This window comes from Peromyscus leucopus, chromosome 9, assembly GCF_004664715.2.
Source record: "Peromyscus leucopus breed LL Stock chromosome 9, UCI_PerLeu_2.1, whole genome shotgun sequence".
Classification (NCBI taxonomy): Eukaryota; Metazoa; Chordata; class Mammalia; order Rodentia; family Cricetidae; genus Peromyscus; species Peromyscus leucopus.
Window position 1 is genome coordinate 87166376 of NC_051070.1, and position 18710 is coordinate 87185085.

Consider the following 18710-nt stretch of genomic DNA (forward strand, 5'->3'; position numbering starts at 1 on the left):
CAGCCTGTGCTAACTTTTGCCCTTTTGACATTAGTCATGCTCACTGGGGTGAGTTGTTAACTCTGTGATTCCGAGTCGCAGTTGCCTGAGGGTGTTGTGTGTGGTTTTAGAGTGCCTGCTGTCCATTTCTCTGTCTTCCTTTGAAATCATATCTATTGCCTTTTTAATTGGATGATTTTTTTGTGTGTTTTTATAGGATGCTTGGATTTGTGTATGTATTATGTAGTATGTATGTATGTATGTATGTATTATGTATTCTGGAACCCAACCAACCCCTTTACAGGTGAGTATATTGCAAGTATTTTTCCATCCTGCAGATTAGTGTGCCTTTTTTAGTTGTATAGCCTTGTTTACGTGTGTGTGTGTGTGTGTGTGTGTGTGTGTGTGTGTGTGTGTGTGTGTGTGAAGAATCTCACTGTATAGACCAGGATGGCCTAGAATTCTCAACCCCCATGGCCAAGCATTCCAAGCATTGTCAATGCCAGACCATTTGGGATTTAAGGGTCAATAACCATAACCACTTTGCTGAGTCCATTGTTCTGAAGCATTTAGTGAATTGGTCACTCCTGATGATGCTGATATGTATGATATATGTGTGCGCATGTGCTACAGCACATGTAGAGAGCAGAGGACTACCTCTGCTATCTCTTTGTTCTCCATCTCTACACATTCCAGGTTAGTTGGCCTATGAGCTTACAGGGATTCTCTTGCCTCAGCTTCCCAGCTGTGTGTGTGTGCTACCATGCCTGGCTTCCTGTGGGTTCTCATGCTTGCATGTAAAGTGAGTCATCTCCCCAGCCCTGAGCTGGTTGATCTTATGAGCACTTGGTCAGTGGTGTGCACAAGGAGAAGAAATAAAATTTTAATATAAGGAGGCCATGAGGCTCTTAGAGCCTAGGAGAAAGGTTTGGCTTTTATTAGTGTCTCTGTTGGCCTTAATTATACAGAATTAACTATGTGTAATTATAAAAAAAAAAGTGATGAATACTTGGTTCATTTCCATCAGCAGCTTAGCAGAGCTTGGTAGTTAGGACTGTGACCTTTGGTGCAAGACAGACGTGGGAACATGTCTGGCTCTGGCACATTCTGGATTTGTAAAACGGGGCTCAAGAGGCCTTGGCGGGTTTGGGACAGGGTGCCCCACCACAGGTGAGGCACTTCATGCACATGCGGTGGGCAGTGTGGCATGGTGGAAAGTTACTCACACAATGCAGACATGACATTCACATGCTAAGTTTTATTGGGGGAAGGGAAAAGGGAAGAAAGGAAGAGAGGAAGTGTGTGCTACCTCATAGCAAGACAGAGGAGGAAGAAAAGAGAGAAGGGGGAGGGATTTTCTCTTAAAGAGGACTTTATATGAGATGAGTCTGGACACTGAGTGGGTCCCCAAGAGGCGGGTCTGAAAGCTAACACTAGTTCTATAACCTTGGTCAAGTCACTGAGCACTGATGCGCTCCCACGTCAAGGTGCCCATCTGTAAGATGGTGCCCATCTGTAAGATGAGCACCCCTGTAAGTGGACGTGTGGTTGATGGAAGCAGGCTCTCGTGCCTGTCCAGCCTCCAGTGCTGCCTCATCATTTGTGCGGATCCTTATCAGTGGTAGAGTCTGTGTGCTTCTTGTGCTTTTTGGAAAGATAGCTCTGATAGGTTTGACATTGTTCCCATTTGAAATGACTGTGTGACAAGTTTTTAAAACTTATTACTTACGGTGGACACAGTTTATATTACCACAAAAGGGCCATGCCCAAGTTAGGAAAGGGGAATGGTGGAGAAGTATGAGAAGAGGGGGGTGCAGTGATTTTCTTGGAGTACTGGGGGTACTGTTTAAGGCTATGAACATTTCAGCATTCCAGGATGTGGGGGTGGGATATATTTCCATGCCCTTTTGCTGAATTCCTCTTTCTTATTCCCCTTTCCTTCACTTCCTCCCCCTTTCTTTCTTTCCTGGGTATAGGTAGGAGATGCAGATATAGACATTTCCCTCTTGAACTTAGGTCATCCCTCCCAGTGAAACACAAACATTCCAGTTGCTTCTCCCTACTTGTTTATTTTTGCAACAAAATGACCGGGTCTGGAGGAAGGTGCTTTCAGGGGCCTTTCTGTTCAGGCTGATCAGGTGGACTGGGAAGCTGCTCTGATACTGTAACCACTCTTGCCTCAATTCTAGTCTACTTCCCTGAGGAGGCACCTGAACGTCACACCATTTCTTCTTCCCAGATCCGACTGTTTCATGGGGAGTACACGAGGCAGCTCACCAAGGTTCCAGGACCTTGCGGGTCATGACAGCCCACAAGTCTGGTCTGTGTTAGTCCCAGTGGGAGGCACAGCTCTTCAGGGATGGGGAGGACAGTGGATTTCACAAGGTCCTGGGAACAAAACATGTTAAAGCCTGTTGGATGACAAGCTGAGGAACTATTCCCTCCTTCAGCTCCTCAGCCCTTAAGGAGCAGGGCTGTGCAGGTAGGGGGCATTTTAACACCTCTCTAACACTTGCTAATGTCTTTTTATAATAAAGTGAGAAGACAGGCTGCTGAGCAGGCCTCTCAGTGGGCAACAGTCCCCCATAGAATTTGTAAGTTCTATTTTCAGTATTGCATGGGACTCACTCTCATTGTTAGCTTCCATTTATGGCAAGGCATTCTACCTTTCCATTTGCTGTGGTAACTGAAACTTCCCTTTCCACTGAGAAAATGGAGGTTAAGAATGAGAAGTGTGTAAGAGAGAAACAGTAAGTAAACAGCAGAGGTGTGACATAGTTGGGACATAAATGTGAACTGTGGAGAATGTTGGAGGAACAGAAATGTGGGGAGGGACCCCACAGGGCATTCACAGATATTTCTTTGGGGCTCACTTCCAATGTGGCTCCACCTTCTCATGAAGCCAGATGGCTGGGCATGTTGGCTAGTGAGTCAGTGCTGCTATACAAAGCCCAGCTCTGCAGAGTGCTAAGGAACTTTGGACTGCAGTTTTGTGTGAAAGGGGCCCACCTCTTCATTCCCCAGGAGAAGGAGGGTAGGAGGCAGCGAGATGGGCTTTAGATCTCAGTCAGTCTGGGATGGCTTGTGGATTCTGAATCTACAATATTTTGCCTCAAATCCAAGCTCCAACTTCTCTCAACTAGGTTTCACCATCAGCCAGTACATCCTTAGTGTTGTAATTTTCCTATCTGTAAAATGGGCTAATATTAGAACCTTTAGGACTGTAATAATACAGAGGACATGGAGGGAAATGCTGCAAATATAATTCATAATAAACGCTTAATGAGCATTAAATGCTATTGTTATTTCCAGCATCACCACCATCACTATCCTCTGGGGAACCCCTGAATCTCATTTTCCTTGTAGAGTGTGGCTGGTCCTAGCTGATTTGAAAGGTTAAATGGACATGGCACATGAGCCATAAATTTGAACTCCTAGCCATTCTCTGATCTCTCTCCTGAGTTGTGGATCTGTGACCTGTGTGCTGTACTTCACTTTGGATGGAAGCCCCATCAGATAGGAGTTTATATACAGAAACTCATTCCTGCCTCTGTCCAGGCCTGGATTCACTATGGATGCTTGTTGGCTACAGCTGTTAGAACAAACTTGAATGACATTTGCTCAGAATTGCTCCCGAACTTATGATGGGTTTCTGAGTCCAGTCAAGCCCATTGAAGCAGGCCATACATAAAAGTTATTTTGAATAACATACTCCATTAACAGCACAGGCAAACACCTTTTCCCTTACAATTGACATACAGAAGTCTTCAGCAGTTAGGTCTGGTTTTAACCAATGTTCTTGTTGTGGCTGAAGTCACCACTATTTTTTAAAAGCTGGTAGTGAACTATAGCTGTCTCACTTTCCTTTCTTGTTCATCTTCTATCAATCTAAGCTAATCACTTAATTAGTCAAGACAAGAAGACTTCTATGGTGTTAAATAACTCTAAAACTCTGCTGGAGATAGTCCACTGGCCTGAGTGGATTTAACTTGCAGCTCATTTTCTCCAGAGTAAATGTTAAATGCTGGACCTGAATCCTCCACTGAGAAGGTTCTACTTGTTTTAGTGGTGGCAGGAATGCATTTATACTGGCTTTCAAAATATGGGTTCTAACCTACCAGAATCAACATTAAAAAGAGGCGTGGCTATCTCTGGCCTGGAACTGTGCACAGAAAGCTGAAGGGATCGGCTTGCTCCCAGGGTTGTGTTTGTTTGATAGGGTCAATATCAGGTGGTGTGCTTTGTGGCATCTATGTTAGTTTGCTTTCTGTTGCTGTGATAAAAGCACCCTGGGGATGAAAGAGTTTATGTTGTCTTACATTTCCAGGTCATGATTTATCATCGATAGAAGGCAAGGCAGGAACTCAAAGCAGGACCTTGAAGTAGAAATTGAAACAGAGAAAATGGAGCACTGCTTACTGTCTTGCTCCCAGGCTCATGTTCAGCCACCTTTCTTGTGCAGCTCAGGCCCATCTACCTAGGGATGGTACTATCTACAGTGGGCTGGGCCCTCCTATATCAATTCCCAATCAAGAAAATGCCCACAAATATGCCCTGATGTATCTGATGGAGGCATGTCTTAAATTGAAGTCCTCTCTTCCCAGTTATGTCAAGTCCACAACCAAGATTAGCCCTCTTAAAATCCACCTTATTTTATAAGACAGGGTCTTTCAATGGAACCAGGGGCTTGCTAATGAGGCCTATCTGTCTGACTAGTGAGTCCCAGGGATCTGCTGGTCTCTGTTTCCGCAGTGTGGGCTTACAAGTGGGTGCTAACATATCTGGCTTTTTAATGTGGATTGGGATCAAACTCTAACACTTGACCAGTCATCCCCACAACCCCAGCCTCAGTTCCGACATGTACCTTTGGAGATACAGACGGAGGCTGAAGTATGAGAACCACAGCTTTTACAATGACTCTCAAGCTTACAAACTCGTTTTTGTGGTCTAGCTTCTGGCAAAGAGAAGAACATGAGCAAAGAGGGGGAACAAGACAAAAAGGAGGCTGGAAGGAAAATCATAAAGACACTGAGTGCTCAGAGTTCTCTGAATGCCATTGTAATGTGAAAAGCCTGTAGGAAAACAGGGGAGCAGTCCAGGACAGCCCCAATAATTCTCAGAAGATTCCCAGAAGAAAGGCATGCAGACGGTACTTTATTGGTGAAATTATTATGGCCATTCCACATAGTTAATAGGATATTTATTTAATGGCATAACTCACAAATTAAGGAATAGATAGGTCGCAGGGTCTGGGGAAGGTGTATTGCAGTCCAGTGGTGTTCTCTGGAGCTCTGCTCGGTCCACCTCTATCATGGAGCTCAAATGCAATGCGTCACTCTCTGGTTTTTGTAGCAAAAGGACTTGAAAGGCTGTTCTTGCCTCTGCAGTTAACTCTGTTCTGCACCCACTGGCTCTGACGCACCAGTGAATAATCATGTAGTCACAAGGAACAATTAGCTGAGTCATGCTGCAAGTCACGGTTTGGTTTTCCATGTTGTCTGTGCTATCAAAACCCTGCAAAGTTCCTACTTTGTTCCTGCCTCTTTCTTCATGGGTACCCTCACCTCAGTCTTTGCTGAACACTGGCCCCATTGTGAAATGTGTTTCTATTCTCCCGAAATCCATTCATTGACACAGTGTGATAGGATGAGGCAGAGTCAGGGCCCTTGGGAAGTGTTAGATCATGAGAACACAATCTCTTATAAAGAATACCCATGTTCAGCGTCCTGGCACTGAGAGAGCCCTCGCCCATCCAGCTCTCGGGTCTCCAGGCGCCTCCTCTGGCCCTGCCTCGTAGACATGACAGTTGCCAGAGTCTCAATGGGGGTTGGAACTTCCAGATGCAAGCTGGAATGGCTACTCACTACATCTCCCCCTTTTTGTCTAAATAAGAAGGTTCTAAACTAATACAAGACTATATACAAAGGAATGGTTATCAAATATTGTCCAGGAATAATGAGGGATAATGACCTAGATAAGATGTAACTACAACCAATGCAAACAATATCAAGCAAGAAACACATACTAAAATCCAGAGAAGTATAGAGCATAGGTAAATGGCATGTTATAAAGATCATTCCAAAAAGTGTCCTATCCTAAAGAACCTGAATATAATACTTAATATGTTCTATCTAAGATATTATATATACTAAGTTGTAACTATAACTGCTAGTCTTCAGTGCTGTGGATATCACTCTATATAAATAAAACACTGATGGCCAGTGACCAGGCAGGAAGTATAGGCAGGACAAGGAGAGAGGAGAATTGGGGAAACAGGAAGGAGGAGAGACATTGCAGCCACCACCATGACAAGCAGCATGTAAAGACGCCAGTAAGCCACCAGCCATGTGGCAAGGTATAGATTTATAAAAATGGGTTAATTTAAGATATAAAAACAGTTAGCAAGAAGCCTGCCACGGCCATACGGTTTATAAGTAATATAAGCGTCTGAGTGATTATTTTATATGTGGATTGTGGGACTGCGGGGCTTGGTGGAACCTGGAAAGAAGCCCTCCAGCAACAGTACTTAGTAAATGCACATTGTACTGATGAAGACTAAACTTTAGCAGCCCAAATTGAATTAACTTCTAAATAAGAATGTAGGGGTGCTATTGAGCCTGGTCAATGGGGAAATGTGAAACATTCTCCCATGGGACACATACAAGTGTGTCCTTTCCCCCCATTTTGAGAAACAGCTCAGCTTAGAGGAATACAGGCAGCTTCTCAAGAGGACCATGCATTCTTATCACATAGCTTAAAGCAAGCCACAACCTCTCTAAGTCTCAACCTCCTTGTCTATAAAAAGAGGATATTTGGTTCTTGTGGATAGGTTTGCCAACCTCTGAATGCCACACATCTCCTAGTTTGCGGCATATGGTAGATGCTGAATCCATTTAAAGAAAAGAGAAAGGAAGATTGGTTTGGTGAAGCTTGTTTGAACTGACGTTTTGACAGTATCTGGCATAATGCCTGTCACAAGGATGTTCTGAAAGCAGCATGTATGATATGACATGGAGGAAGGTATGACGTAATGGACAATAACAGGTTGCAAACTATTTCCCAAACACCTAGTGCAGTATCAACAGTCTTACTGAAACAAGGCCTGCTCTTCCCAACTGCCTTATCTTTGCAGTTCAAAGTAAACCAGAGTCTCTTGACACCACCTGGAACAAAACACAGCTGACAAGATAGCTTCTAAACAATAGGCATTCCTTTCTCAGAGTTCTGGAGGCATGAAGTCCAAGATACAGGTACTCAAAGATTGCATGTTCAGTGAGGTCCCACTTTTGTTTCATAGATGGTACTGAGTGCTCACAGGGTGTGAAGAGGGCAGGCAGATGTATAGGTATTCTTTATAAGAGATTGTGTTCTCATGATCTAACACTTCCCAAGGGCCCTGACTCTGCCTCATCCTATCACACTGTGTCAATGAATGGATTTTGGGAGAATAGAAACACATTTCACAATGGGGCCAGTGTTCAGCAAAGACTGAGGTGAGGGTACCCATGAAGAAAGAGGCAGGAACAAAGTAGGAACTTTGCAGGGTTTTGATAGCATAGACAACATGGAAAACCAAACCGTGACTTGCAGCATGACTCAGCTAATTGTTCCTTGTGACTACATGATTATTCACCAGTGCGTCAGAGCCAGTGGGTGCAGAACAGAGTTAACTGCAGAGGCAAGAACAGCCTTTCAAGTCCTTTTGCTACAAAAACCAGAGAGTGACGCATTGCATTTGAGCTCCATGATAGAGGAATGACCGCTTTTAGGGTTTTTGTTTGACCCATCAGCAAACCTCCACCTGGGGGTTTTCTGAGTATGTTCTCCATTTCCTCTTGTTCCTCAGCATTGTATCTACTTGGCACACCCTGTTCAGATCACAGAGCTTCTAACTTCCATCGAAGAAAAGAGCTATAAAGTCCAGGCTTGAGGACTGAAGAGCTTCTCAGTCAAAAGGCACTGTCAGTCCCGGCCAGTGACTGCTTTGGTAAAGATATAGAGCAAGATTTCAAACAAGAAGCATTGAGTCATATTCAAGATCAGAAACATAGCCGGGTGGTGGTGGCGCACACCTTTAATCCCAGCACTCGGGAGGCAGAGCCAGGCTGATCTCTGTGAGTTCGAGGCCAGCCTGGGCTACCAAGTGAGTTCCAGGAAAGGTGCAAAGCTACGCAGAGAAACCCTGTCTCGAAAAACCAAAAAAAAAAAAAAAAAGGATCAGAAACATTACACAAGATCAGACAGAACCAGATACCCTAAGTAGAAGATTGAATAGCGCGATTTAAATGAGAAACCCTTCAGATCCCTGGAATAAGTGAATGTACCCTTACGTGGGACAAGGACTTTATAGATGGAAGTAAGCGAAAGTGTTCTTATGATGGCACTGGAATATCCAAGTGGCTGCAAGTCCAAAACAGGTATCCTAAGACATGCCCCTGCAGGGGGAGAAGAGAAGAAATGTGAGAGGACTGGCGGTGTACAAACAGCAGCAGAAGGAGACTTTACCTACAGCCAGATTCGGGACTAATGTGTCAGGGAATAATCTAAGCCACCTAGGTTCTGCAGTCACAGGATACCAAGTCACTGTATGTTGATGATGGTGTCAGGCTGGGAGTGGCCAATAAGCCAAAGAAAATTCTCAAAGAGGACTTGTGTTGAAAAGAAAAATGCTCTTTTCAGACATTTGTTTCCACGCTACCATTTACCTGTGCAAACTCTAACTCCCTTCTCTAACATTTCAGAGCAGAGACCCAGTTTCATATTTCCCTCCTTAAAGAAATTAGCAAGATGGGAAGGGTACAATTCCTAAAAGTACTCAGGTACTGAGTACTTTCTCTGTTCCTTTCCCTTATATTCCCAGCACTCTGTGTGGGGATGAGAGATAGCTCCATCAGTAAAGTACCTGCCACACAAGCATGAGGACCTGAGTTTGACCTCAGTATCCATGCAAAAAGCAGGGCATTATAATCCATGCCTATAACACAAGTATTTGGAGAGTTAGAGATGGCTGGATCCCTGGGTTTTGTTGACTGCCCTGCCTAACATAATCAGTGAGGCCCAGGTTCCAGGAGATGCCCTGTCTCAAAAACCATGATGGGGGCTGGAGAGATGGCTCAGAGGTCATGAGTTCAATTCCCAGCAACCACATGGTGGCTCACAACCATCCATAATGAGATCTGATGCCCTCTTCTGACATGCAGGTGTATACGCAGACAGAACACTGTATACATAATAAATAAATAAATCTTTAAAAAAAAAAAAAAAACATGATGGAGAGCTTGTAAGATGCCTCATCAGATAAAAGTGCTTGCTGCTAATCCTGACCACCAAAGTTTCATCCCCAAGACCCACAAAGTAGAAGGAGAGAGCCAGTTCCTGAAAATTGTGCTCTGACCTCCACAAGTATACTGAGGCAAGTAGGCACACCACACACACACACACACACACACACACACACACACACACACACACATGATTGTTGTGGAATATTACTTTGAGATGTGTTACATTTGTTTGTGCTGTGGAACATTTGTTTTAATAATGCAAAGATGTATTGCATTCATTTATGTTGCATTTGTTTAACTCTGTGAAGCTGTGTTACTTTGCCTGTCTAAAACAGGAAAAGATTGATCTAATTAAGAGCTGAATGGCCAATAGCAAGGCAAGATAAAGGATCGCCAGGGATGGCAGGCAGAGAATATACAGAAGAAGAAAAAAAGGGATCAGAAAGCAAAAGATCTAGGAGTGAGAAAAGAAGGGAGAGAAAAGGACTCCTCCAGGGGCCAGCCTTTGAGCTACACAGTAAGCCATTGAATAATAAGTAAAGAAAGGTATACAGGATAAAGATAAAAGCCCAGAGGCAAAAGGTAGATGAGATAATTTAAGAAAAGCTGGCTAGAAATAAGCCAAGCTAAGGCCGGGCATTTAGAATAAGATTCCATGTGATTTATTTGGGAGCTGGGTGGTGCTCCTGCCCCCAACGAGCCAAAAGAGTAAAAACAACCAACTACACATGATAGATAGATGATAATAGATAGATGATAGATAGATAGATGATAGATAGATAGATAGATAGATAAAGAAAGAAAGAAAGAAAGAAAGAAAGAAAGAAAGAAAGAAAGAAAGAAAGAAAGAAAGAAAGAAAGAAAGAAAAATTTCAAAACCACAAAACAATGCAAGATAGATGAGCAGCACATTGTACTTGCTTGTTTTCCGTAGTGACCTGGGCCATCTTGAACTCTTCCACTTTGCATTTGTGTCCTGACAGCAGGAGGAGAATCTGACCAAGGAATGGTTTCTGTGCTATTACCTTACCCAGCCAATGCAATTCTCTGAATCACATCTCTACTATAACCAACTTTTGGCTCACAAGAAACATACTCATTCCAAAAGAGCAACTTCTTCATTTAGGCCTTTTGGAGTTCTCAAAAATATCAATTTTTAAGTCAGCCAGCAACACCAGGTAAATATTTTAGCTATCACTTTATTTTCAGTCAGGCTAAGGGACAGTTTTGGAAAAGGTCCTATTCTAAGTACATAACTGAGAAACTGTGGCAGGCAGTCTATGCTACTGTTTGTGAAGTTAGCCTGTCAGTCATTGTGATTGAAACATAACCTTAGTGGCTTCCACTAGTGCAATAAAATGCTTTGCAAAAAGCTGCAGAATTGTGGGATGTAATAAAGTCTGCTCAGCTTCATTTCCAATGCTGTGGAGTCTAGAAGAGCGAGGACCATTTCCGTATGCCTTAGGATTTGTTTGAGTTACTTTCATGCCTGGAAATGACAGAACATAAAAACAGACATTTAGTTAGAACCGGTAGCATTTCTTTTGAGGCACAGTAATAAACAAAATATGTTTGTTTACTGTTAATATGTTAGATTGCCATTAACATTTTATGGGAGATGATATTGATGTATGGGTGAGCTGTGTGAAATAAATGATTTTAGACCTTTTGATGCCTACACTTATTCTCTGGGCCCATGTATTTTGTTTGCCTTTTGCCCGTCACTAAAGGTCAGCTGAATGGACTCTTAGGTTTCCACATTACCAATTCAAAGCTTATATACAGAGAAAACCAATTCAGACTTGTATGTACTACATGAGAAGGGCATGCCAAACATTACTATTGTCTAAACTCTCTGCTAAGCTTTAAAACACGGATTTCTGGACTATGTCCCCTGTATTTGGAGTCATCAGATCTATAGAGAAGCCAGGAATCTGTTTCAAAATAAGCTTTCCAGGTCAAAGTGAAGAGTCTGGCATCCAGATTTGGGAAATTGTTAAAGCACCGTGTAGCTGGCAGATCCAGCTTTACATAATGGCCAAGGTATCTTAAGGATATGTGTTGCTGGGTGGTGGAGGCACATACTTTTAATCCCAGCACTTGGAAGGCAGAGTCAGGTGGATCTCTGTGAGTTCAAGGCCAGCCTGCTCTACAGAGCGAGATCTAGGATAGGTACCAAAACTACACAGCGAAACCCTGTCTCAAATCCCGCCCCCCCCCCAAAAAAAAGGAAGGTTATGTGTCAGGCCTGAAATGAAATGATTCTACTAACAAGGTTGAATAACTTCGCACTGCTGTGCTGCTGCCCTGTTTTACCTAGCAAGAAAATAAGAAATCTCTTGGTGGTATAGCGAGGTAATTTAGATCCAAACCCAGGTGCTCGGCCCCTGCCTTCTTTGCTGCAGCCATAACCCCTCTCACTTCGATTCCTGGCCTTGGTAAATGGGTGTGACCAGCAACTGGGAGGGCAGGGCTTGGTAGCTGGGAGCAGAGCAACAGCCGGAATGAAAGCAAAGCAGGAGGAGGAGAGAGGAAGACTTGATGAGTTTATTTCTTAAAATTTGAGGAAGACTAGGGGGAAAGGTGCTAGAATTGGGTAGCCACTGTGGATGTGATAAATGAAGAGATTTTTTGAGAAATACTGTCATGAATCACAGACTTCTCAAGTGTTTTCTTTTTCAAAAACCTTGTTTTTATTTACATATATGTATGAGCTTGTGCAAATGTATGTTGCATGTGTATGCAGCTTCCTGAGGAGGCCAGACGAGGAGGTTAGATCCTGTGGAACTGGAGTTATAGACAGTTATGAGTAGCCTATGTGGGTCCTGGGAACTGAGCTGAGGTCCTCTGGAGACCTTCTGAGCCATAGCTGCGGGCTCTCCCTCAGTGTTTCCAAGAGATTCCCGATGAGAATTAAGCTGCCTTTCCTGTCTGGTTTGCCATTTGTGGATTTTGGTGCAGCACAAGATACGTAGGACACTGGGTGTGAAGGGCTGGTTCCATGTTTGTTTCAAGGGCTCTGGTTAATACTGTCTTGGCTTTAGAGACATTCAAACCAACCTTGGTGAGGATGCAAATATTGGTCTTTGGCATATAGAGGAGAGGTTTCATAAGTCTAGAAACCCATTTCCTGCCAGTTGGTAACGAAGTCAGAGAGTACAGGGTGCAGCAGCTCCGTGAAATGATATGTGTCCCTGTGGGTCAGTGTACAGAGGCAGTCACTCCTAACCTGACCACTCCACACTTCCTCCGAGCAGAGCAATACCATAAAGAAGGTGGGAAAGTTGGGGATTTGAACCCTCCAACTTGCCCTCCAGAGAAGGTCTTATTCTCACATGACCCTGGGGCCATTTGCTGGTATTCCTAGCACTGTTTGTCTTGTCTGGAGATGTGGGTCATCTTCTGAACATTCATCACAGACTTCGTCCTTGAACAATTATTGACTTTGAGTCAGAGGCACCTGTGAAGGCTTGAAAATGGATGTACCTTCTCTTTTCCTCTGCCTTGCCTGTCTAGGGCAGATTTATGTCCTAGAAGTTTCTATCAGTTTTATTTTTTTAACATTGTGACCCATGTTACTGCCACCACTCCCCTTCTCAGTCCTGCTCTGTGTTCTCTGAGTCTCCTATACCCCTCTCTACACAGGAGGCTCTGTCAGATCACTATCACTGTATCTATAACTCATCTTTCACACAACCTTAGCATCCCATATCCTTCTGGCTTCTCGATGCTGTGTCTGTGGTAGCTTCATTTCCGTAGTCGGTCCAGAGCTTCGTGGGAATCAGCATCTACATTTCATACCCCACACACTGGGGGTAGGCTTGCAGAGCTTGAAGAGAGGTGTGTCCAAAGTTCTGCTGTATGTCTGGCAGGGCGTGAGGTGAGGTGAGCACACTTAGTAGGGCTGCAGGGTCTACATAAAGCACCCACAAATGTGCCTGAGTACTGCAATGCTCCCCCTCTGTGGGTCTCACTCTCTTGCTTGCATTAGAACTGTTTCTGCCATCTTTGTAGCCAGGAGAGACTCAGCATCAGCTCAGCAGTGGAAGCTATGCAGAGTGTAGGTGGTGACACGCCCATCTCCCCATTTCTAATGGACCAAAAACAGTGTGTGCATTCTCAGGTCTTCTGGTTCCTTCTATGACCCCCACCGCTGATGGTAGAGTCTTTCATTTTACCCAGGATGTCAATCAAATTTGCTGATAAGTAAATAAGACATGCTTCTAGCTCACTTGGAAAAATACTTTAGGCAGAGTGAGGCCAGGACTCTGATCACAAGGAGTCAGGTGAGCAGACTATACCCATGGGCTTCTGCAGGCAGAGAGCTCAGGGGACATGCATGCCCCAATTTTCAACTATGTTTAAGTTCTTAATAGAAACACTGGCAGGTTATCTGTCCCCCTTCCTCAAGAATAGGCTTGATAAATGACAGGGAGAGATAGCATTATATTGCCAGGGGCACATTCTTCAGTCATGAAAGGCAACAGGAGGAATATCCCATTGTTCTCATAAATAAGAGATAGTTGGGGAAGAAAGCTTTGGATTTAGAAGGGAAATTAAAATGTGTTATGGAAAACCATCATCAAAGTTTTAGAGAAAGACTATAGAAACCTTTACATCCATCTCTTCCTGAAACCCACAGGAAAGTCTTTGAAATTTCCCTGTGCTCTGCTGTGTGATTGAATGGGTACAGGTAAAATCATGGGTGCCAATGGGCTGTTCCTCTGCGAGTCTGCACTGAACCCTGCTGACTTCCTGAGTGTGCAACTGTCATCATGATGGCCAGTTTTCCATTACTGTAATGGATTCATAAGACAAAAAAATGTATGAAGTAGAAGGGTTTATTTGGGCTGGAAGTTTTGGAAAGTTTGTCTGTTGCTTTGACCCATGACAGTGAGACCACATGGTGAGCCGGAAGCAAAAAGGAGAAAAAAGACCAGAGTCTCTTGTAAGCTCAAAGACTATTCAGAAGCCTCACCAGGTTCCATCACTTCCATATGATGCCAGTTAGGGGACCAAGCCTCCAGTCCCTGGGCCTTTAGGAGACATTGTAGATTGTAATGGTACATTCATCAAGCTCCGGAAAACCTTTCTCCATGCCCTCTGGGTGCATTGAAGGAAATGCCATTATGTCCGGTGCATCAAGGAAGAAGCTAGTCTCCCCCATTCCAACCCCTCCATGCTCTGCCCAGGAAAAGTCCTCTTCTACACTGAAGCCAAAATGACAAATTGCTGTCTCTCCTGTAGGTGAATCTTGGTGGGAGTTGCCCACAGGCAAAATACCCTGATAATGTATAAAGTTAAGGCTCAGACTACAGATTCCAACTGTCCCTCTTCCTCTTTATAGTAATGGTTCCACACTTGGTTGCATATTGGGAGATGGAAACATGCCTGTGCTGTGCCCTTTCTGACTGATTTAGAGTGTGCAGAAACTGTGGAAGGGAATCAGTAGACTTGATTGTGACAAGGTCCTCACCCATGCTTCCATTCTAAAACATGTTCATTGTGCAGTGTGGTTTACTGCTGAAGACAGGGTTTAGCAAGAGTATTTGTCTTCCTCACTCACATGACTGGGGCCATTGCTGTCTTTGCATGTAGTGATTCTTGCCCAATGAGGATTAATGACATGGTCTGTTTGTCCTTCTTGCCAAAGCTGAGACAAAAATGGTTTGTTATCATCTCTCTGTGTTCGTGTGTGTGTGTGTGTGTGTGTGTGTGTGTGTGTGTGTGTGTGTGTGTGTGTGTGTACCGAGAACAGAAGTCAAAGCTAGGATTTCCCTCAATCACTTTCCTTGAACTGTATTTTTGAGGCAGTATCACTCACTGAAACTGGATCTCAGCAATTATCTTAATTCTGACTGTCCAGTGAGCCATCTCTGCCCCTGTGCTGAGATTACGGCACATGTCACTGCACCCAGATTTCTATATGAGTAATAGAGATCCAGACTCAGGCCTTCATGCTTGCATGGCAAGCACTGACTGAGCCATCTCCTCAGGCCCAGAAATAATTTTAAAATTAGGGTACCACATTTACCAATAACACAGCCCTGAGAGGCTCACATAAAAACCTTCTCTTTAACAAGCCTCTTCTTCTAAAATCTTAGTTTCTAGCAGGCTAGTGAGGCAGGCAGAGCAGCCAGGAAGGCATTCTGCTCACACCAAAACAAGGTGAGCAATTTTCTAAGGGCAGGCCCCCTGACACCTCTTCTTCAGCTTTTTCTTAATAAACTGGCCTTTAAAAAATGTAGCCCCAAAGCCGCTGGTGGCAATGCGTTAGAGTAGGTGGGTAAAGTAAAAGCTGATGGAGAGATGCCGAGGATCAGAGATCTGCTATGGTTGGTATCACCAAGACAGTGCAATTATACTGCCATCGAGATACAGGAAGGGGTTACCCCGGTTCACTGCTAGAAACCTGGCCACATGAGGGTGAAATCCAGAGAGCAGGCCAGCTTCCACACATGCTGTCAGACTCTAAATTATTCCTCTGTAGCATGTTTCACATGCTGATTAATAACACCACTTCCTGAGATGATGACGGGCTAATTAACTTCCTATTCAACAGGGTCCATTTCCCAGGCTGCAGGGTCATAAAAAACAGAATGCTGCCCTGGACACTGCAGGGCCAAGCCTCTCAGGAGGCAGGGTGAAGACAGTCGTTCTCTGGCAAGGCTGGGGTTCACCCACCCCTGCTTAGACAGTGACCATGGACTTTAAGAATCAAACTCTAAGAATTGTAAATGCACAAGAAAAAGGACCTGAAAGTCTGGAGTTCTGAGTTATATATGCTGGCATCCCTGGGGATTTCTCCTCTGCAAATGTAATGGCATCTGCTTTGAGTGTGGTGGTGGGCTTAGGAAGCAGAACAGGCTGGGAAACTCCCAGCACAGCTTGGGCACTTCCTGTTGCTACTATAGATAGGCACCCAGGCTCTGTCTGCTGCTGACTATTTCTACCCCTTTTTCTATCCCCATGTCTGCAGCATGCCCAGCAGGGACTCTCCCTAAAAGACCCCATCCTTTTCTTGGGACTTAAGAGTATATAATTTGTCTCCAAATCTTCTGCTGATATCACACTTCTCTTGCAACCTGGTCAAAATGAAAGAAGGATTACTTTATACTCACTTGTATCTTGCAGGAGATAAACTAATTTTGAGAAATTCCTTACAATGGGAAACACTTTCAGGCTCTGCAAATGGGCAAAAAGGAGCTAAAAGGCATACATGCTTTATCATTTACTTCTTTTGATAGCTTCTTCTGGTATTGCTTTTGGGGGTGACCTTATTCCAGCACATTCTTTAGCTCTAACTCATGTTCTGCTGTTACAATAGAGTTTAGAGGCAAGCATGGAGCAGGCTACCTTTGATAATTAATGGCTCTGAGAGTTTGTTGAGCATGTCATTTAATTAATGGTACTTGTGTTTGGAGTGTAACAACTCAACTTGGGAGCTGAATAGAAGGAACCCACTCAAGAATCATCACACAGTTTATAAGGTTTCAGCACTTTTAACCGATTAATGGGTGTGGTTCCCCATGCCCTTTTCTTCACTATTCAAAAGAGATAGTGTTGGTGAAATTATGTTCTTTTTCCTTGTGCATCCAGATTTTAACACAAATAAACCCTCTGACTAATGAATAAAAGCCTATTATGATAATCAAGACAGTCAACAAAAATCAAAAGATAACTTTAAATTCTTGATGTTGAGTATGAGCAGGTGTTAGGGGAAGTTCTGGTCTATCTCAGTCACTCACAAGTGGGCCAGTCTATGTTACAGTTAAATCCATCCTGGAACCAAAAGCCAAAGGCGTGAGGGGGCTAGAAAGATTACTCAGTAGTTAAGAGTGCTTGTGGCCCTTGCGAGGGACCCAAGTTCTGTTCTCACCACCCACACTGGGCAGCTCACAACCACCTATAACTCCAAATCCAGGGCATCTAACAACTTCTGGCCTCTGAGGTCACATCCCCATAGTTAATCATTCTTTTTTAAATGAAAATGTTAATTTTTACAAAAGATGAAGGGTATAAAACTGGAATAAAACATGGGTCAACATGAGCAGAGACTTTTTCACACCACCTGCATTTCCTGAGACGTTAGTCTCTGAACTCTAGACCAAATCTGTAACACTTACAAAGTTTCTTCCTTTGCAAGACAACAATCAAAATACACCCATCTTTAAACTTCTCAGTAGGGGCATTGAGGCTGGTGGTACCATTTCTAGAAGAGATAATTGCTTCCTTTGGGAGACCTAAGGGTTATTTTCCCCTAGGACCTCATCACTACCTCAGGAATACAAAAGTTCAAGTAAACATGCCCTGTACCAAATCGAGAATTCCATCTACAGGGAAAGAGACAAGCACCAGAACCAGCACTACGTCCTCCATGGGGTCCCGCTCCTCTATTCAAGGGAGGCTGTAGTTAAGGGATTCAGGGAATAGGGACATTACCTTAGACTGGGCACTTGGGTAACATGTTTCTAAGTAGTTGATATTTGAGTCCCATCTAGAATGGAGGAAAGAAGGAAGAGAGGCTATTCTAGGAAGAAGGGTGCCCATGCTTCATGGTCCCCTGGAGTAAGTCAGTGCTTGATGTGATCTATGCCAGCAAGAAACAGGAAGATTAGGAAAGACATTGTGGGGACTGCTGTGAGGCATAAAATGGAACTTTAAGCTCCATCATCCAAGGCCTCATGTGATCTAGCCCTGGCTCTATCTCCAGTGTGGTGGAAGATTATGACCTTGCTTCCCATTTAAGGAGAGTGATTCTAACTTTATTTTCTGTTTTAATGTATTCTTTCTCTGGTGTGACCTTGGGTGAGCTAGAAAATAGAGATATTTATTTTAACAGTCAGATTTAACAGCTTACACATGATAGTCTATATAAAGAAATGGTATTTTTAATTGCAGTATTCTAGAATTCAATCTTACCCAGAATGAGGGAGTTCTTAGTTGTTTTTTTTTTTTTTTCAGAAAATGCTTTTCTTTTGAATTCTTGTACTATTTCAAACTTCTATTGAGCCTCACTCTTCTAAATCATTAGAGAAGTTGAAGCTAACCATACATGAGCTCTTGAGAAATTCCTGAATCAACAACAAATCTTTGAGGAGAGTTAAGCCAGCAAGACTTTCATGAGAGTATCAGGAACAAAGGCAGCTTTACACTGTAGGCATGGTCCTCAGCAAAAAATGATAACTCCAAATTTTGCAGAACTCATGGAGACACAAGCTAATATAGGGGGAAGAGTTTGGTCCATTCCTTAGAGCTCTTCAGAGACAAGGCTGGTGCTTTCTAGAAAACCCCCTTACTGGGAGCTGTGACTCAGGCTCATTGTTTCTAATTAAAAATAATTTGAGCCCCAGCATGGGCCTTGAGTTCTTCAAGGCAACACCACACCAGCAATTTGCAGTTTGGAATGCCAGAAGCTCTAAACTTTACTTCACTGGAGCAAGATGG

At 43.6% G+C, this 18710-nt stretch overlaps 1 protein-coding gene across 4 annotated transcripts in view; it reads right to left on the reverse strand.

The window, feature by feature from the left end:
- Positions 1 to 10442: 10442 nt before the first annotated feature.
- The window catches only part of Fhit (fragile histidine triad diadenosine triphosphatase), a 1516285-nt gene continuing 1508017 nt past the window's right edge, over positions 10443 to 18710 (reverse strand). For all 4 annotated transcript variants that reach the window (XM_037208798.1, XM_028880540.2, XM_028880544.2 and 1 more), the window contains one exon: positions 10443 to 10752. In XM_037208798.1, coding sequence (XP_037064693.1) covers positions 10747 to 10752 — 6 coding nt within the window. In that variant the 3' untranslated portion in view covers positions 10443 to 10746. The remainder of the gene's footprint in view (positions 10753 to 18710) is intronic.